The sequence below is a fragment of the Caloenas nicobarica genome, chromosome 7 (assembly GCF_036013445.1).
Source record: "Caloenas nicobarica isolate bCalNic1 chromosome 7, bCalNic1.hap1, whole genome shotgun sequence".
NCBI classification, from domain to species: domain Eukaryota; kingdom Metazoa; phylum Chordata; class Aves; order Columbiformes; family Columbidae; genus Caloenas; species Caloenas nicobarica.
The window spans coordinates 16,696,928-16,718,349 of NC_088251.1; the positions used below are offsets into that span (position 1 = coordinate 16,696,928).

General features: G+C 36.1%; 1 protein-coding gene across 1 annotated transcript in view; it reads right to left on the minus strand.

Moving 5' to 3' along the window:
- The window catches only part of DNTT (DNA nucleotidylexotransferase), a 93,316-nt gene that overhangs the window by 21,093 nt on the left and 50,801 nt on the right, over positions 1-21,422 (minus strand). The window contains exons 8-10 of the mRNA XM_065639332.1: positions 13,288-13,390; positions 4,549-4,812; positions 3,006-3,089 (exon numbers count right to left, since the gene is read on the minus strand). Coding sequence (XP_065495404.1) covers positions 3,006-3,089; positions 4,549-4,812; positions 13,288-13,390 — 451 coding nt within the window. The remainder of the gene's footprint in view (positions 1-3,005; positions 3,090-4,548; positions 4,813-13,287; positions 13,391-21,422) is intronic.

Below are 21,422 nucleotides of genomic sequence, written 5' to 3' on the forward strand. Positions count from 1 at the left end.
CCACAAAGAAAAATGTCCTTATGAAATACATATGTTTGTGTTCCAACCTAAATTTAAGAGACTGTACAGATAAAAAAATCCATATTTTGTGTTCCCGCAGTCACTTTTTTTAATTAAATAAAAGCACTAGAATTAAAGAAGATTCTCTAGACTTCATAATAAAATTAAGAAAAAAAACAAACTAAAACTAAACATTTCACAATTTGGGTATATGTTCCCTGAAATAACAACAAGTTACTAATTATTTTCATCACTGATTTTAAGCTTACTAACCTGATGACACTAAAAATTAACCTTGGCAGCCACACAACTTACTGCAAACTTCTTCTCTTTCGCCATGGGTCATCATCTCAAGTCTCACAGTTGCAGACACTGTTGCTGTATTATGCACATTCTTGACTTGATTACACACTGGGTGGCAGTGTGGAAGGCTTTTTGTTCAAACTGTCCTTTTATGGGAATTACTTAATACAAAATTGTGAAGGTAAAATTAAGAAAAATATTATTTTAATTTTACACATTAGGTTATAAATAGTAGAACATATGGACATGGGGCTGGGGGAGGGAGCAGGGGGGTGTCTCTCTGTTTCTTGTTACAATGGTGCTACTTGATAAAAGACCGTGTTTTAAGTAGATTATAACTTCAGTACTGCCTGGTCTGAAATTTTTCATATTGCACATCTGCCTTAGAATTTTCTTTCTTTGTGGAAAATTTTAGCTAACATAATTTAGCTATTTCTGAGAGTGCAGCAGAGACAAGAACAGTATTCTGCTGTGTCAACAGACTGTCAGGACTCCTTGTTTTGAAATCTGTAGTACATCCGTGTTTTGCAGCAGAAAATAAAATCTGGAAGTAAACTGGCTGTGTCTGGAATTAAGTGAGAAAAGAGAGACTTAGATATTATTCGGGGCAGGGGGGAACACTTGAAAGCAAACCGAGTCCCCAGCAGAAAGGAATATTTGATCCATTCTTGTCGTTCATGTAAGTCATTTGACATATGGAAGTCCTAGACTAAGGTCAAGAAAGTTGAAATTTGCCCTGCAGGCTTGGTTGGTTTTTGGTTGGTTGTTTTTGGTTTTGGTTTTGTTTTCTTTTTTTTTTTCCTTGCCTTTGTCATAAAATTCCTGCATCATAATAGGTACTAAGGAAAAAAAAAATTAAATCTTGCTGCTCAGTCCTTCCACTAATTCTTTTTCTTTGTTTTTGGGCAGTTCAGTGAGGAAGTTTAAGTTGCCACGTAGAAGGTCTGGAAATTCAGATACAGCTACAGCTGATGGCTTTGGGAGACATGTCATGGATATACACAATCCTATGCATTTTTCAAAGTCCTGAGGCAGATGCTCAATAGGAGAAAGTTCAGGCCAAACTGAAATGGATTTTTAGAGCCTTAAATCTTTCTCTGCCTCAGTTCTTTACTTGAAAATTCAGGAAGACAAGAGCATTTTTCTTCCCAGAGGGCACTGGAAAGATAAACTCATCATTTATCTGTGAAACATCCTGGCTATTCCAGTGAAATTCGCATGGAAACTCACATTTTCTTTCCCGGAAAGATTTGAATGGTACATTGCATATAAAGCCTAAACACAATAAAGAAAATATAATATTGATTGATGCTGTTCATGAATGAACAGTGTCCATTTTGCATCACTGATATGCCTTAGGATTCTAGGTAAAAGAAACAGATTTAATGATATATGCTCGTACACCAGGCAGGCAAATTTTGCTGCACACAAAAAATAACACTGGCATTTCTGAAATTCTTTGTATCTCTGTGGTGCAGTTACCTGTTACACCCAATAAAGCTATTTAACAGAGCATGTACTAACTTGCAGATAACAACATTTGCTATTTTATATTGAATCAAAGAGATTATATTTTGAATGTTTTCAAAATATAAAAGACAAGCAGAAAGACACTGACATCATCCCTGGGTTCATGAAGAAACATCCCTCCTTAGACATTTGATGGCATATTTATCTATTATGCAATTTTATATTTTCTTCTGAAGCATCTAGTATTGACAATTGTTGGAGACAAGATATTTGACTAAATGGATCATTAGTCTGATCGTTTCCCCGGGTTCATATGTGAACTGAGGATGCTACAGCATCTGAGCCTGACAAGCACACATGGAGACAGCTGAAATGGAGTGAGGGCTTAGATCACTGCTGCATCTCACAAACAATGAGGCAATGCTCTATGCAAGCAGAGATGCTAAAAGCAGTCTCTATTTTACAAGTAATATATAGGAAAGTTTAATGCAAAATCTTGACATGGCACTTTTGCCTTCCCCTAAAATGACATCAATAAACATCATCAATATTGATTTTTGCTTATTATTAAAATGGCCTAATACAAATACAGACATTAAACCAGATAAATGCAGAGATCAGTACAACTGCAGCCAAGAGCATTTCGACCAGAAATACTCCTAATTACTACCAAGACCAGCAAGCCTGACTAAACAGAACTTCACGTAAGGCTTCTGAATGCAGGGCCTTAAAAGCAAGGTGATCCCTGATATCCACTTAGTATTATATCCTAAAAAACTTCCTCAGGCCTTCTAGTTAAGCCTGTACCACTCAATATCCCTTCTTCCTTTGAAATGTCAGCACAATCCCTGTTGAAATTGTGCCTGTGACACAGAAATGACTTTCCATTCTGAAACGGGACAGTAAAGTATTTTTTTCAAATACTGGCAAGTGAGTTATTCTCAGTTTTGTAAAGGTTTTACAATTCCTTCTAAATACCATCGTCTAATGTATGTTTCTTGTTAAATTTCAGAAATTACCTCAGCAATGCCAAAAAAGACTTCTGGATTTACTTGTTCACATTTAATCAGGCTCTGTCAGTGCAACAAAATCTCGTGAAAGGGGTACTGTTTTACTACATAATAGATAAACAATCAAGCAAAAATATTCTGTATACTTGAATAGTAAAAATAAACTGAAAATACATACTCAGAAATAAAACCACAATGGCTTTATTTCTGAGAATACAGTACCTTTGTCCTGTCATATAAGGCATGGTTATCCAACATCATCTTCCTTTCATGAGTAGCATACCTCCGCAAATCACGTCCAAATTGCTGTAAAAGATATAGCAAATATCAGCAATTCTGACAAATCAAAATTGTTAACCTTTGTACAGGAGCTCCAACACCAAACTAAACAATAAGTGAACATGTTAAAATTACCTGTATTAAAAGACAATAGGCTGAAAAAATGGATCATCTGAAAGGTCTATGTTTCAATAGGCAATGGTCCATCATTTCAGTTGGTTATTCTGAGAATAGTTGGGTACTGTACGAGAAAGTGAGTGTATGTACAGCCTATGATGGGCTCCAATAGCCTGTAGGAGAATTACCTCAACAGGGAGTAAGAGCTGAGTGAGGCAGAGAAAGATGGAGTCATTGCCCAATCAACCAAAGGGCCTCACAAAGTACATTTTTAGTCTAGACACCTACCTACAGATCTGAGAGATGGGTTTTTAAATAGCCAAACACCTTCAGGATAAGAAGGACCCCAAAGTCTGCAGGACTTAATCCAAAGTCCAAATAAGTACATTTTATTACCTCAAAACAGAAAAGTGACTGAAGTAACTCATCAGCTCAGCAGGAGAATACATCAATTGCAGCATCTTCCCTGGTCTGAAACATCCTGCTTCCAATTAACCTGAGTAGAATAGAGCAGCAATGCACCTGTCCTGCTTCTAGCACATCAAAAAGATCATTCAGAGCAGGCTCAGAAGCTCTGTGTTATACCATGTAATCACTCCCTAAGAAAATGAACATCAGAAGGCAAGCATGTAGAACAGATTAAAAAATAATTCTGTCTGGAAAGAGACTAATCATTTGAGTTTTGAGCTTGCATTTAGATATATTTTTTTATTTTGAAAATATGGTACTGTTTTATATTAAACCCACTGACTATAGGGTCTATTGGGAAAGTAGCTATCATTTCAAGTTTTCTTAACTTATTAAAATATCAATCAAAACATATTTTCTTCTAGTTAAAAACTAATGTGTAAATTTAAAAATTTTCCATTTTATTTACAATTTAAAACACTCAAAATACAACTGAAAGAAAACATTTTACCTAATCCAAAAAGAGAGATGTCATATTGTTTAGAATTTCCCACGAAACAAATTAAGTTCCAATTCAGAACATCTCTTCCTCAAATGTTTAATATCATGTAAAATTCTGTGACACTTTCCAAATCATCTTTCTACTCAGTAACCATTTAAATTGCTTTTTAACACTAGTATGATGTAAAAAGACAGCACAACAGACTGAAAATCTAGCTCTTCAATCCATGAATCCAAACACTAAGATTCAAGGAAAATAGACACTAACTCCTCTAGAGAGACATCCATAAACGTCAGTGATGAGTTCATCAGCTCCAACCTTTGATCATGGGTTGACGATAGCATGGAATGCGATGTGTGGAGTAGGAACATTTTTTTAAAATCCATTAACTCTGAATGGTCCTGCAACAGCAAAAACAGGTTAGCAATGCTAAGAAAACAGACTATTGTGGTTACTCACCCTGGAGCCTGTCCAACCCAACAGAGCATATGCATATTGCTCAAAGGGTGTTATGACCAGATCAACACGGATTGCTTTCCAGTCCTTGTCTTCTGCCATATCAAACTTTTTTGATGTGCTGTAACTGCCGTTGTCTACTCTTGGCTGATATAATTTTAAAATTGCAAAACACTTCTGAAAATTATCCATGGCATCAACTTGTCTGCTCGGTAGCTGTTCTTTTGTAAATGTTGATTCAATGATATCACAATATAGGAGTAAACCCTAGAGAGAAGACATTGCTCCGATTGAATTTCTGGACTGGTTTTACTGTAATTCCAGAGTTTCTAGAAAAAAATCTTTTAAAATGCAGTTTCAGTAAACACAGAACTGTGCAGGGCCAAATCTGGGCTAAGCAGAGAAAAGAAACTGTTGCAAATTTTGGAAAAATATTACCAGATCCTTCGAGGGACATCTGCAGGGGTAGTCATCGGATAGTGGCTATGTCCTGCCCTATACTAAGGAGACAGTATTTGTAATTCTTCCCCTCCATCCTTTCCTCCTAAGCCTTTTGTGGTTGATGTCAACAGAAAATACTGAGTAGGGATTGATGCTTTCCCATGTGGCAGACATCCAGAAAAACAGATTAGTCCAGAGCACAGTCTTGCTGACAGATTCCAAACAGACAATTTGGACTGTGTCTGTTGTGTGAGATTTCCTTATGACAGGGTCTGGAGTCTCCAGAGATGTGGAATGGCCCTGCCCATGCCTTTTGTTTGAAGGGAGTGCACTAAAAAAACATTGATCCTCAAGAGCCAGATTTTATTAAAGCATAAACAAGAATTTATTTTTATAATAAAGAATGTTCAGAGTGAGAAAAATGGAAGAAGTAGAGCGTTGTAAATTAATTCCTTCTAATCCAGCACTGTAAGAAGGGATGGGTCAAAAGAGGTAGCTCTTTCTTCCAGCCTTGCTCTGTAGCCAGCAACCTTTCAATGGCTCCTGGCGTTGCAGTAAAATGTACTATCCCCTCTAGGTCCTTAGGAAAAGCATGTTTCTGTCATTCCTCAGGCCTGTGTTTGTGCCTGTTCTCTGAATTTCTAGGCAGCTTCCAAGGCGCCTGATTTCCTGGATATCTCAGACTTAACCTGTGCTCCCAAGGCTTCTCAGAGTTCTATATGTTCAGCTGCCCTCAGGTAAAGTGCAATCTCCCCTCACAAGCCAGAAAACCTCTCACCACCCAAAGCATACCACCTGGGACAAGAAAAAGAGGCCATCCCTCTGTCTGCTGCCCAGCACATCCTTTTTAAAGAATACAAAACATCAAATACACAATAACAAAGAAATAAAGCAGATACTGTCCATCGCACCACTTCCTTCAGTCATCCGTGAATCTTCAGAATAGAAATGGAGTTTGATGCATAATAATATAACAATGCTCAGTGTCGCTGAAGCCACCTCTAGCACAAGGGCTCAGCTGGCAAAAAGATTCTGCTGAGAGTGGTTCCACAGGATGAAAACACCTAGGTATGTGCCCAAGTCCTGGTACACTCAGCCTTAATTTAGCTGTCATAGATTCATAAAATATAGGATACCACTGTTACTGTCTCCTCTGATCTCCTGATTTCACAGAAAGTAGAGACTTCTCAGATTTGCCTTTGCAAAATTTAACTTTTATTAAAAAGTTAGTGACAATAGTGCATAAACCACTTTTTTCATAGTCTATCAGGTGTTTAATTGTTATCCCTAGAAGGAAAACTACTAAGCTGAACTTCCTACCTTCACATTCTGACTAGAGAAGCTCATTAGTTTTCATCTTCGAGATCAACAAGACTACAACTGTCACGTCTTTTCATATCTCCTTTTACCTTTCTTTAAACCTACACATTGATCAAACCCACTTCTCAGATTTCTCGCTGATGAAATGAATAGACTGAGTTTCTTATAATTTCCATCATCAGGTTTCTTTAGGTCTTTGGATCAATTTTTCATCTCTCCTTTGAAGTCTCTCAAATGTTTACACTTTCTCCTTCTTCTGGACTAGGAATTCTTACACTAGTCTCACCATAAAAAAGCATGGTCAAGAATTTCTCCTGACTTTTAGTTAACATATCCCTTAATATATGGTAAAGAATCATATATGGAGGTGGGGAGGAGTATTTGTTTTTGTGTTTTTTAAATTGCAATATTGAACTGAGAGTGTATAGAACCAGTTTTATTTGATAGCTGTTGATAGTTAACTTCAATGGTCTCCAGGTCAGACCCCTTTTGAACACAGGTGACAATGAACCAATTTTTGGAATAATAGCTCCATATTAAACACCAGGTTCTGATTATTTCTTTTATATAGTGCAAGTATGGTAACTTCACATGCCAATATGTTAAATAACAGCATATAAACAACAAACAAATCACAACATAACGGCAATAAAATTATTTTTATCACTCAGAGCTATAATTCTGAAAAAAAAAAAAAAAGCATAACAAAAACACTTAGGACATGTTTTCCATGAAGAGACACAGATACGTATCACTATATTTTCAGCCTGCGGGTTTTTGTTCATGATACTTCTAAATTAATGATCCCATTATTTTACTGGGAATCAGTCACAGGCTGTTTTATGGGTCACTGAGACAACCTTTTTAATTATAACTATTTGACTTGCATTGACATTCTTTCACTTCTTTGGAATTTTTCCTGATTTTGAAGATTTATTATACACTAATATGAGAAAACTCCTTATGCAGCTCATTCTCTTAGATTGCTAGTTTCCAAGTCTGCAGATTTGAAAATGCTTAATTTTAGCAGGTTCTCTCTCACATTCATCTTTAAAACAGAGAGTAATTTTTTCTTAGTTCTACTGCAATGTCACAAGGCACTGATATTTGCTATTTCCAAATACAAACTCAAAACAGCTGTTGAATGTTAATGTGTAACTGTTTCTTGTCTCACTCTTTTTGATGAAACTATGCCTGCCTTCAGGTTAATTTTGTTGCTTTTAATGTTAAAAAATGTTTTTAATCTCATTGATCATGGACCATTAATTGATGACTTCAAGCTTTTATTAAACACTGACATTCTTCCCATTCTCCATAAAAATCTTCTAGCTACCTCATCAGTGTTTTCTAATCTTTTGCTTCGTTTTCCTTTTTGCTTTTTGAGATTTGGGGCATTACATAGCATATCCCAAAATAAATCTAAATAATTTATTTCCCTAGGCAGAACCCTAACTAGATTAAGTTTTGGTTAGGTCTTATTTTACAATTCCAAGTACCTACGTTTCCATTTTCTGCATGCTGTTTGTAGACAGTGTGCTCAGATCACCAGCTTTTCACATTTGCCACAGTCTATATCAGTGTTTGTGTCCTCGTTGTTGCAATGAAGTTGAAATCTCCTCAGTTTTGGTGCAAGAAATTAGGAATTAAAGCTTATCTTTAGATGGGCTACAGAAGGAATGGAATTCCTACTGTGCGTAGGAAGTCTTAGTAGGTTTTTTGTTTTGGATCACTTGAGAAATCCAGCAAGCTAATGGAAGCCTGCAGTGGTTTTTCTCTTCACAGGCAAGCAGATAAGCATTAGGGAGCATTTTGTCTCTGTGAGATATGGGGACAGTTGCACATGGCCACCAGTATTCCATACTTGGATGTTTAGCCTGTAAGTTCTTTAGGTTATATGAATATGTATTACCTACATGTCTGTAACAGATAAAATGGCCTTGGAATAAAATGCTCAGACCTTTTAAGTCATTCATTTTTAACTTTTAGTCACATACTGTATCCTCTGCTACATCAATATTTTAATTCTAGCACTTAGCTGTGTTATCTTATAGATGATCTCTTCTGCATCAGCTTTACTTAGTTTTCAGAGAAATCTTTTCAACTTGCTACTCATTACAGGAGTATATAGTTGTAAATGAAAACAGAGTAAACTTGACACATCAGTCTTTGCTGTATTTGCCACATTGAAAAAATTAAAAAAAATTCCTTTACCTAAAGTCATCCTGGATACCTACTAAAGGCCCTCCCTTTGCAATCTCTATGAGAGGACGTAGACCACTGTAAATATCTACTTCACTTTAAAAACATGCAATTAGGCAATAATTACACAAGTACTGAGTTCAACAAGCAGTTGAAACCTGATTCAAAGCCAGGATATCACCTTTAAATAGGAGCCAAAGGCTAGGTCATATCCACTGGGACAATGTTTCCAATTAACCTAATTTGATTAGCCACTGGACATCATCATCACCTCATAAAGCTGAAATGGCACTGTATATTTTGAAAAAGTATTGTATGAAGGGGCAGTCAGCTATGAAGATTGTGTGAAGTTTTGGCTACTGCTAGCTGCAAAACCTTCTCATTACTCTGTGTCAAGGAACCTGCAGTTCTTTGCAAATTTCAGTTTGATCTATACACCAGAAAGTGTTGTAGACCTTGTTTACACAATCAAGTTTTAAAATAAGAGAATTTGCATTTCTCAAATTTACAAAACCATCAAAACCAAGTGTATTTTTAGGGCAGTTATGTTAATGCTCACAACAATTTTCCCTTTTTAGAATGATTAAGCACTTTTACTTAAATAGACTGAGTGCTGACACATCAATAGCATTGATATTGGAATAAATACATCAAACGGAGGAAAAGTGTGATTTTTTAGAAAAATATATAATCAATAGCTGAAAATCCATCAAAATATCATTTTTAATTAAGTAAAATCCTACACTATTTTTAATGTTACAAGCTGTCATTATTCATAATGGTTGGTAGTTCCATTAACTCTGTTAAAGCTAAGTAGGACAACTTTCTAGCACCTGAAAATGTAATCCAGTATGTCCTTCTAAAATGTATATATGTTGTTGCTCTTACTTGCCTTCTAATATGGTTTAATAAAGTGAAACTGGTATGCTTTTTTTTTTGGTTCAGTGAAATACCTATAGCTAATCCAAAATAGCGTGTAGGTATGTTAGTTCAGCTCAAGAAACTGATGCCTGGGAGCAGTAAGGCCTCTTAGGGTGAGGAATCCTTAGCAAATAGCATTGAAGACTTGAGCAGCAGTACAAAACTTTGCAGCTGCCTCGGTCCCTTTTTTGTCTTGAAGTTCACTGTATGTCAGAATGGTCTAATTCTGGGCATGTCCTGAACAGCCTGGTTTTGACAGCAATGGACAGACCAGCACCAGACTCCAAGGATGAAGATGTTCTGCTTTCTCTATGCCACGAGCATTTGCAGTGCTGACCAAGATAAACTGATAGATATTAATAGATAGAGACATACACATACATACTTACAAACAGATACAGAATATACTGCAGAAAGATCAGATTTCATAAGAAATGCCACTGCTGCCTGGGTCTTTACTTAAAACATAGCAGGAACAAGCAGGACAATCTGATTCAGCCCCATCCTCTGCCTAAAGCAATTCAAGCCAAGTTCTCTAGTGCCCAGTGCTAAAACCACCATGCAATACTCTATTTTAGGTAAGAAGGTCCTCAGCTCCTACTGAAGCTGAGCCACAATGCAACAAAAAATTCATAATGCATTAAGTCAAAAGGTGAGACGATATGTGTTCACAAAGGAGCTCTGCATCCTTACGGGCAAAGCATTCATCCGAAAAACATAAGCTCTTTGTTCTGGCCTCTTGACCATTTCTGTATCTTGTCTTAGAAACAGGTTTCGTTGCTGCTAAAATCTAACTGTCACTCAATAATGAATGTGCTGCTGTTCTGTAAACCTTGTTTACAAAAAAACCTGTTTCCAGCAAGGAAAAAGTGAGACTGGTTACTTGCTCCTCATCATCCACCTTAAGGGGACATCAAGGCTTCCCTTTCCTGACCTATTTACCCCAGCAAGGGAGAAAGAAAAATGCAACATTATTTTACATGAATACAAACAGAAAAAAAATTAAGAATGTGGGAAAGCCTGTAGTAACAGTATCTCTTCCTTCATTGAAAGTACATGTATAACAACAGGAACAGTGTCCAATGTAGCTGTATAGATTTTTAGGAAAAAAATGAAAATGTCTTTACACAGCATGTGAATGAAGCTCCATTGACATGGATGGCTCAGCCTGTTTGCCCACAGACTTCCAAGCTCTAACACACAAAAGTAATTTCTTACTTTCTTTATGAAGCTTTTTGGAACCCTTAAAACCGTAACCTGTGTACCGCATTGCAGCTTTTCTGTTTTGCCACTCTACTTTGAAGCTCGATGGAGACTGTGTTCTCTGTTCGTCAGCCCGTCTATCCCTGGTGATGCAGCATCAAAGAGCATGATGGTGTTGATTTAACCACTTAGTTTTCAACAGCTTTCAATGGAAGGATCTTGTTACATTAAACTTTTCAGTGAAGAAAAAGGCCATGTTAAACTATTTAAATAAGTCTGAGGTCCATAGTTTAGAAGTTAAAGATTTCAGAATCTTTCACTAAGAGCTGCCAAAAGGAAGTCAACATCGTGACCTCAGTGATGTTCTTTGATGAATTTGGGCTTTGAAGCAGCAGCACAGAAGCGGAAAGCTGTGAAGCAGATGACAGGAGTACTGTCAAAAAGTATAAAATTGCTCTAGGTTTAGGTATTTTTTGTGTGTTCCCGCCTTCCCCTTAGAAATTAAAGGTAATAAAAGGTAATAAAAAGGCAAGAGGAGTATGAGTCCTCTCTTTCCTTTTTGCATTTTGATTTTGCTGGCCCCTTACTTATAAATAGTGCCAATAAAAGCCTGTATATTACAACTGCCACAGTGAAGAGGTAGTATAGCTAGCAGTATAAGCCATAAATATTTTGGAGGACAAAGAGAACACAGAAAATGTTTGTTCATAGCTTTAAACAATCCCTAGCTTGTCTGGGTTTGGTTTCTGTGGCCATTGTGTATCTCCTCTTCTGACATTTTCTTCATGCTGGGATTCCTAGACGAATCCTAATCTTTCCATCAAACCCTTGGCCACCCTTGACCTCCCATACTCACCCTGCATGCAATTCTGCCAAATTTTATCCTTAAAAAAAATATATCAGCAAGAACAATTTATTTCCTATTTCTTTCTCTTCGATTCCATTTATTGAAAGCAGCTCAGAGTGACCTTAAAAGCCTCAGCAGTTGCCAGATTTCTCAGATCACAGCCATTGTTCTCATTAATGTAAGTGGAGTGTGATGGAATGGGAGAAGGAATGAAAGGCTGCACTTGGGGCAGGCTCCTCTAGCTTCAGCCTGTCATCATTTTTCCTTTCTGCAGTGTGATATTATAATAAACAGGATTTTCACAGGATCTACGCATGGCTTTCTAGAGGTTCAAGTCTGCTTACAAGGGTACAAGGACAGCTTCCAAGAAGAAATGCAACTTCTCTTAGAATAAGGGAAGTAGAATTACTGAGAAAGAAACTTCACATTAATAATAAAAAGATGAAAATAGAGTAGCTCCTCAGCACTCATTAACTGCCATGGCTTTATTTCTCTTCATTGGATAAATTATACCTGCTAGCAATCTACTTCAATATATACACTTTTCATACAGAATTGGGATGGAAGTTATAGAAATCTAAGATAATAAAAATTATTTGTTAAAATTTCAAAGACTAAAATTCAACTGAAGGAAGAAGAATTCATCTAAGGTTGTAGTTTACCAGGAAAAAACAAGTTTGAATACCTGCCAATAAAGCCAGTTGAAAGGTTTTAACTGCCATGAAACACGTGACTTTATAGTCACATAAGCTTTTGTCTGGTTGGATGTTTTTCTTGTCTTTCACGTGTTAACCCATTATACATTGACTACAGTACATAGTTCAAGAATCAATTCAAAAGCATTCTCTCCAGGCTACCTTCACTGAAAGCTGACTTTACGTAGCTGTGGTGCATTTGGTGATTCACCTCAAAGTGTTGGCCTTTTACTTATTGAAATGTACTCAGTTCCTTTGAACAGCACAGGTAGTAAACGTTGAAAACTATCTTAGCTGGATAGAAAAGAAAAAAAAGCTTATTATTCCCAACATACTATATTTCTGACCCAGGAATATTTTGAGGTACTTGCACCTGTTAAAATTTAGAGTCTTCCAATTTTAAAGCTGTTTGAAATTGAAAAGAGACAAATAGGGACAAAAAAAAAAAAAACACAACACACACAACAGAAAAAAACCACAAAACAATAAAAACAACGAAAAAGGCAAAAAAACCCCCAAAACCAAACAAATAACAACAATAACTTAGATGGACAATTCCTCTGTGAAATCTCTGCATTCTTCCATACCCAGGCATCATGGAAGACTCTATTTTGAGAATATTCTAATGGGAGCCAAGAAAAATGCTAATCTATGGGCTGAAATGAAGCCAGAATTCCAGGACTTCTGGAATTCTGCTCACCTCACATCATGAGGTCATCCAAGTCCACTATGTTTAAAGCTGGAGTAGTTCCCTTTGGGAGAATCTACTCCCATCTCGAGGAGAAATTAAACAAATCTAGTTTTATTTCCAAGTACAACAAAAGTTTTGTTGTGTCACTCAAAACTACATCTAGCTTGATTTCTTACCTCCGAGGAGCTGCATATTCTTAGGTAAAGATATAATAGAGTGTGTGGGGAGTACTTCTGATACAACCTTCAATTTTAGCATTCAGAGCTGGAGAATGCACCTAGATCACCATGATCAATAATCAAACAGAGCAATATCTTACTTCAAAATATTGCAGTCATCTGTAAAAAGGAGTCAACGTTCTTCAAGCACTACATAGGCTTAATTCAGAATATGTCTTCGTTGGCCAAATGTTGTTTAGTTCATACCTGCTTTTTCCATAAGTCCACAATTTTATGCAGAAGTTCATCATCTTCTCTTGGTCCTGGACTGGTGATCAAAAAATCTATATCATGCCCAATCTTCTTACCCCTACAAGCAATAAATAACAAGAAGGCTGAAAGAGTTAAGTTCCGATTGAATTTCGCATTACTTTCAAAGAGATATTTTTTCTGCATTATAAACAGTTCGCAGCATAAAATGATAGCAATGTTTCTCGAAACATAATCAAAGTGGATTCTCGTATTTCTTTTATCACGCCTGTCAGTGTTCTTTGTTAAGCAATAATTTAAGCTTTTAAAGTATTTTCTCTATTGTTGAACTAGATACTGCAGATCCATTTGGCGATGTTAAATCTCTCTCTCTCTCTCTCTTCCTCTTAAGTCCCAGAAAAGGAGGTTTCAGTCATCTTTGGATTTAAAAAAAACCATTATCAAAATACGGTAGTACATATTATGAATCCAGTGCAGCAACAGCAGATAAACTTGCCAGTCTCACTACTGCAGGCTTAAATATTCCTCTTTAGCTTTTGATGGACACTTTAAAGAACAAAACTGTGATTATGAATAATTTTGTTGTTTCTTTTAGTGACAGACGTAAAATCTCTTAGCATTTTACATTTCTTCTCTTTTAAAATGTAACAGCGTTTTTTTGCAGAAATTAAGCTTGATTTTTTTTTTTGAGAACAGTTGAGCCTTAACGTGACTAATGACCCACTAAGGATTTCACAATTAAACCCATATGCACAAAGTTTAATTGTAAACATTCTTCAAGAAAAATGATGTCATAACCTCTTGTTTTTCTTCATTTAAGTCTAACCTTTCATCCACTGTTAAACATAAATCAGATTAAGCTGTAGCTATCATTGGAAAAGAAGTGAAAGCATGCTATCAGAATATTTCCCTTCAGAATTATAAAACATTTGAGAACATTTGAAAATTTATCTTACAGCGAAATTTATCTGAAGATTGTAGAACCAATACAAGGTTATAATTTTGGTTAAAATACTGCAACGGGGACTACATACACATCTATTTATTGGCTGTAACCAGTCTAGCCTGAAGAAAAAGGAGCAGATATTTCTGCAAATAGGTACAGTATGCAGGAGGTGGAATAAACACCCAAAATCTGGAGTAGAGGCACCTAAGTGTAGCATATCTCCAAATCTTTTTCACATGTTCATGGAAAAAATCTGCTCTTCCTGATGTTCACAGAGGTACGTGATATAGCTCAGGTGTGTTTCAGGTCAGCACTGTGTCCAGTTTTCGAAGAACTTGTGAATTGTTATACAAGCGGTGAAAATGGGAACTGTACAACACAATAGATTTGCTTTTCTGTATTTAATGAAATAGTTCATTCTATTTAAATGGTACATAAAACTGAATCCAATTTCTTAAACTTGGCAATTTGTAGGAACAGAACTGGTAGACATGCCAACTGCCGTTTGCATGACATGAAATCATCTGACAGATAGTTGTACAGCCTTAACAGCAAGATATACAGATAAATCCTGCTTCAATCCAGCCATAAAACCCCAAGAAATCCAAGGTGTTTCACAATTCATCTGTTTCCCAAGACAGAGAGCATTTATTGAAATGCTTTTTATTTGTCAAGTTAGAGTGTTTAGATCTCATATAAAAACACATGATATAAAATCATTGTTATTGTCTGAGTTATATTTCATCTTCTATTTGAACTAATTCACACTGGATTAATTTCTGACTGAATTTGTCAGGTTGTTACTGGAACATTTAGTCTAATTTCCACTAGTACTCTTTACAAAATAATGTATTTCATCCTAGAGAAATTTATTACCTTCCTTAAAGCAGAACAATCTAGTAAATTAAAAAGCTGTATATCATATATTGCCTGTGGCTTGTAAATCATGCAAAAAGTTGCAGCAAAGCACACATAGCCCATCATTCTATTGAAGCTGAAGGGAACGTGGCAATTGATTTCAGCAGAGCTTTTCACATATATATATATGCATAGATAAATTTGTGTGTTGATACATACAAACATACAGCCTTGGATATTCATAAAATTATATAATGGGCATGTAGGATTGGATAATGTCGAGGTGCTCTGTCCCCCACTCAGGAAACATATGTGTTTATTTATCAACAAGTCGATACGCACATCAACAGTTCATTGAAGCTGACGCTAACTTTATACTTAGAGACTAGATAAGATATGGGACTTGATTATATACAAGTTAAACGCCATGGTGCCAGACATTTGGTCTTCAAACTGCATCTGAAAATGCAGAATTCATCACCTGATTGTCTCAGAGATGAAACCTCAATCTCTTGTTCATTCCTGAAGCTCACCAAGAGGAACGCTGCAGGCTGCAGTCTTTTTCAAACCCCATCACATTCAAGAGAGCAGGTTCCTTATACAGGACTACAGATGGGTTCCACCATGATCTAGAGACTGAAGGGGGTTAACTAAGCATCATTCACTGAAAATGAAAACAAACACTTTGTTTGAAAAACAAACACCAAACTGATGCTATCAGTGCCAGATTTTGTCTTGCATTTGATAGCCCAGTGAGTAGTGCAGTGATTCCTCGTCTTTTTGTTGCCTTATTTTTCTCAGTTAAGAATATTGGCAACATTCCTGCTTCACGGGAAGAATCTCCTCAGTCTCGTTCTGCCTTCCATTAGGGTACAGTTCCAGGACCAGAGTTCGGAGATAGCCTTTGGGTCCACGCCACTGTCCACAGGTTATTTAGTTACTTGCTATTAGCTATCAGATTAAAACCATTCATCCAGGAAGTTGAACACACTGACATTTTCATAGCCAAGTTATTTGTAATCCACTGGCTGTTAAATGCATAATACAGAGCCAGGGCCTGGTACAGGGACTAGAGTCTTAAGAGTTCTCCTCTCTAAATGAGCATCCTAGTCAGTACTCTACGTCACGCCCTCTCATCCTGGCTCTACAAATCTCCCATTTTATACTGCAAGGTGGCATAAATCCACCGAGCCAATGATTTTAGCACACTAATGGATGATGGAAGATATATTAATTTGATTTTTGGCACGTCAATGCCTACATACTCTAATCATAAGGCTTTCATATAAAATTTGAGTACCATTTTAAAAATAAAACCAGCTGCAATTATGTTTTAGAAAAAATAATATACATTCTCTTAAAATATATGACAGTTGCTCAGAGCTTGCCTATTATATTTTCTATGCCTCCTATGAAATGAAAATGATAATCTGTCTAGTTTCTAGATGCCACCTGCACATAAGCAGGATCTGGGAAATCATTTGCTTCTATCTAGAAATGCTGGAGCTGTTATGAATCAGAAACATAGGTGCCCCTAGGAACAGAGCAATCAGGGACATGAGTGGGGAGTTCAGGTTCTTGAGGCTTTGAACGGGAAAGGACGGGGATTCCAGTTTTGGATTTGCTACTCAGATCCACTTACATCGGTTTTTTCCTTTCTTTAAATCTAAACCTAAATCCTTGTTGGTCTGGAGCTACAAGAAACCAAGCACTTTGCAGAACTGAAATTGCAGCTAAGGTTTTGTCCTAATAATTTATTCAAGCTTCAAGATTATAGAAGACAGAATGGTGTTAATTAACTGTGTTCTGTTCTTGGCTGACTAAACTTGTATAAAGCTGATGTTTATTAGTTGTCAATTAGTTAACTTTAAGGCTGTTGGAATTTTATTTTTTGCTATTATTAATACAAAATCTAGATTCCAAGCCATCGAAATTAACTATCATTATGAATAAAACTTAAATATACAAATGAATGGCAAAGGATTATCATATTGCCTTTCTCTACAAAGGCAACATCTGCACGATTAGACATTTTAGAGTAGTGTGCGTGCAGAGTATTTTGAAAGACAATATAGTAACTAAGCCATATCAATGGCAATTCTGATAAGCCGACTTTAGTTGAGGAAAGATGGACTGACATTTTGTTACCACTCACAAAAATTCACTAATGGAGGAGCTTAAACCAATTTTTTGCAGCAATGAGTTATGTGTCAAAACCCTGAAAACCATTTAGCAATCTTTGTGCTTATACAGAGTTCAAGTGGATACAGAGAAAGATACTGTATTTCCAAGTATGTGCTTGCATTAGGCAAAACTGTAAGCTTTTCTTAACCTTGCAAGCCCTTGAAGTGCATGAAACACAAAGTGAATATCAAGAGTCTATGTTTATAAGAGTAACTGCATTTTCCTGCTCAGTAATATTTCTAGGAAATACAGATATCAAAGTAAAATCACAGACAGTACAATAACTTTTGGATGGATCTGTCATTAAAAATGATTTATTATCACCTTTACTATTGACATTGTATTGTGCATAGAAATATCACCCACTTCTCAGCGTTTCCAAAATATGCTGGGCTTTGCCTGCTAACAAAGGAAAGCTATTTCTTCTTTGAAGTGTTGCGGTTTAAGTCCTAGATTTGTTCACCACCATCTTCTCTATCAGCTCCCTTCAACTGTGAGGGCCCTTCTCCAAAAGCAGCCTCTTTTTTCAGCTATGGTCAGATGTATCCAAATCTGCCATTACTCACAGTACATACACACAGCCCTGTCTCTCCTGGCTAAGCTTGCTGTGCTGTAGGTTTTCTTCACTGGCTTAATCTATCTCCAGTTTTCTTTCAAGCCTTTGTAATTTTGCCCTACAATATGATTCCTCCCCTTTTTTCACAATATGGACAATTTCTTCCTAAAATTATGTTCTACTGCAGTGACATTCTCACACTTGTCCGCTTAGCATTCAGAGGCCATGGGAATGTTAAGGAGGAATACACAGATCTAGGTATCTTTTTTTTTCCCTGGAATTCTTTCCTAGCTTGATTTTACAGGCTCTGTATTCAATTTTTTTCTTATTGGGTGCACCTCACTTATTCTTTCTGACTGACAGCTCTTAAAAATGTACCTGTTATTTTTCAAATTCCTAGAATCACATACTGAGAGATGTACAATTTTTCTCTCATTTTACAATACAACTGTTACCCCACTGTAGAATAAACCAGAAAAAAAAAAAGGATAAGACCTTGGATAAAAGTCTTCCATGAAGTGCTTTAAACCACTTAAGTGACTAACTGAATGGCCTACCTGAAGTACTAAATGATCATAAAAATGACTTCTGACTTTAAAACCTTGAACACTGTACGAGATTGGTCTTTGGTTTATTTAGGTTATCTGGTAATGGGTCACTGTGATGTTTTGCTTTACAGACTGCATTTTTTCATATTTTCAGAGGTTCACACTTCTAAGTGCGATTATAACAGTTTTTACAAACCCTTCTCAAGCAAAACTCTAACTTCACTTCTGTGTGAAAACAGGTCTTAGGTTGAATGATTTACCTTGGAGCTGTCCTTGTCAGCTAAATAAAAAATTATTTGTCTGACTTCTGATTAGAAATGCAAAGTGATCTTTGCTTTGTTGGCTACTAACAGGTGCTCATTTCCAACATCTGATCAACTATATTAAATTATAAAGAAGCATAAATTTTTGTGTGGTTCCTGGAATGAAGCAAATTAATTGCATATAACTAATCATGTAATAAATCTTCAAATCATATACTCATTTGGCTGCCACGAAATATAACATAATGAAGTGGGGACAAATAATGGAGAACAGAAATGGATTTGGCATAGATGTTTCAGGCTTCTTGCTATTTGACTGAATGTTTTATTCCTGTTAAAACTGTGGGAAAATATTGATTGTGGAGGAAGGCATATGAACTCTTAAATGCTGGATACTAGTTAATGCTCTTAGTCTAATGAAACCGGACTGTATTTACTAAAACAGTACATTTATGATAATATTAATATTCAGATTTGGCCAATTGAAATGGTTTTAAAAAATGTTTGCAGACGTTACACTGAATAAGAAAAACCCATAGCTGTGAAATAGCTTCCTGAAAATGACTGCTATCTGGAAAGACAGTGAAAAAATTCAGGCCATCAGGAATTGCTATGCAACCAATATTCACCGTGAAACTAGTAAGATCCTTAAACTCTTACTTTCCTGACCATTTTATTGTATAGTTGCATTTTGATACAAAAAGCTAGGAAAATCAGTAAAAGTAATCTCAGGCTAGAACTACATGGAGTGGGGCTTAAATGGCACTTGGAGAGTGTGGACAAAATATCAGAGGATATAATTCTCCCAACGAGCTCAGACTAAAAGCAATCCAGCTGAAATTTATTTGTACAGCAAGCTACATATTAGTTAAAATGCTGAAAGCTGATAAAAAAAAATGACTAGTCCTTTATTTGTGAGAAGAAATATGGGAATTCATTATATGTTAAATTAAGTATCATCTTATTTGCATTCTTTGGGGAAATTCAGGAAGGACAGCTTCTAGACAGACATCCCCAAGTGATTTGAAAATATGTGAGGCCATTTGAATATTTTGTTCAATATAGATGAGCAACATGCATAAACATTCAGGAAAACCAATGCAGTTGCTGAAGTGATGATTGTGTGGCAATGGAAAAGGGATTAAAGGTTGAAGATTATACATAGCTGAAAGAAGGGACAAATTGTGATATAGCACAGTGAACTTTTGTTTAAGCAGCAAAGGGAAAGCTTGGATAAGTAGCAGAATCATTCCTTTTAGATATAGCAAACAAATAATTTATAAGTACCATAAAATGCATGTTCCTGAGAGAAAACTTCAGTAGCCTCAGTGTGCATGCATTGTGAAACATATAATTATAGGTATTATCAAACATGCTCACACACATGCACACAGATTTCAAAGATTTCTCTCTGATTATTCTGATAATGATGCCATATTTTTACTCTAGGGAGGCATCCTCTATGCTGGATCTAATTTCACTCCTATATCACTGGCAATATGGAACTCTTATTTGACACCAGTCGAGTTTGACTAAATAGAAATGGCATGGTAATTCTGTATCTAATAGCTGCAGTCCTGATTAAGGTACTTCTACTACCTGTCTCCCACCAGCATGCTCCTTCTCAGTATAGGAACAGAAATTTTTATTCCAAATCCCAGGTAGTCTACATGTTTGCACATTTACTTATTAAGCAGTTTTTGCTGAGACCTTGAACAAGAGATGAACAATTTCTTGCAGCCAGATATTAAAATAAATCTGAGTTACTGTCACTCAAACTATGAAGAACTACACCTTTTTTCTTGTATAACTGTATTATAAAGAGGAAAAAATCTTTAAGCTGGAAGTACTGGAGTTTGACAGTGTTACAACTATTGCACAGAAGGTAAAATCCTGAACTATTTAATAGCCAGAGGAGAAAAATTCCATTGATTGCAAAGTAGTCACAGATTTCAGTCAGCCAAGAATACTAATACTCTAATACTACAGATTTTCAAAACCTTGTTCCATAATGTTCCGTATTCAGGTATAAGTTAGTAGCAGTTTAATAAAATATAAAGTCAAAGTAAAATTCTCAGAATATTTTGAATGAGTGAATTTACTTAATTAAGAATTGAATAAGAAATTAATGATTTCAGCACACTTCTGACTTTTTTTCAGATCTGAAATCAAGACCTAAAGTAAGCGGCTTTATTTGCAACATGCCCACTTAATTTCCAACAAGAACTGCATAATAGTGTGGGGCGAAGAGAAAAAAAAGAAAAAAAGGTAAAAAAAATATCTTCTTTGTGGCAGAAAGGGTCTTCCAAATTACAACAAAATGCTGTAATATCTATTTGGAGTTATTTCCTCAGAAACTCTCAATTACATATTCCGAACAATACTGTAAAGATTATTAACAGCTTAAGTAGCAGCATAATACTGCACCAGTCCATTGCTATCATAAATGACCAGCTAAATCCTGTACACCAAATGCGAGCTGTTGCTCAAATCACTGTCAGCTTTAGCTCAGCTATTTTCCTTAATATTCAAGTCGTCTCCACATTTTCAAAACAACATTTAGATTCGACAGTGTCAATGCAATGGTGATTCACATACATACAGAGTAGGAAGCAAGAAAATAAAAGCTCAGTGAACTGCAAAAGCAGCTCAACCAAAGTTAACAATCCAAATAGACTGACACAGAAAAAGCATAGACAGCAGAACACAAAGAGTAACTGTTCACAAGCCTGACTCACACTGTGCAATGATTAATTTGTTAGCAAACGGGGAGGGGA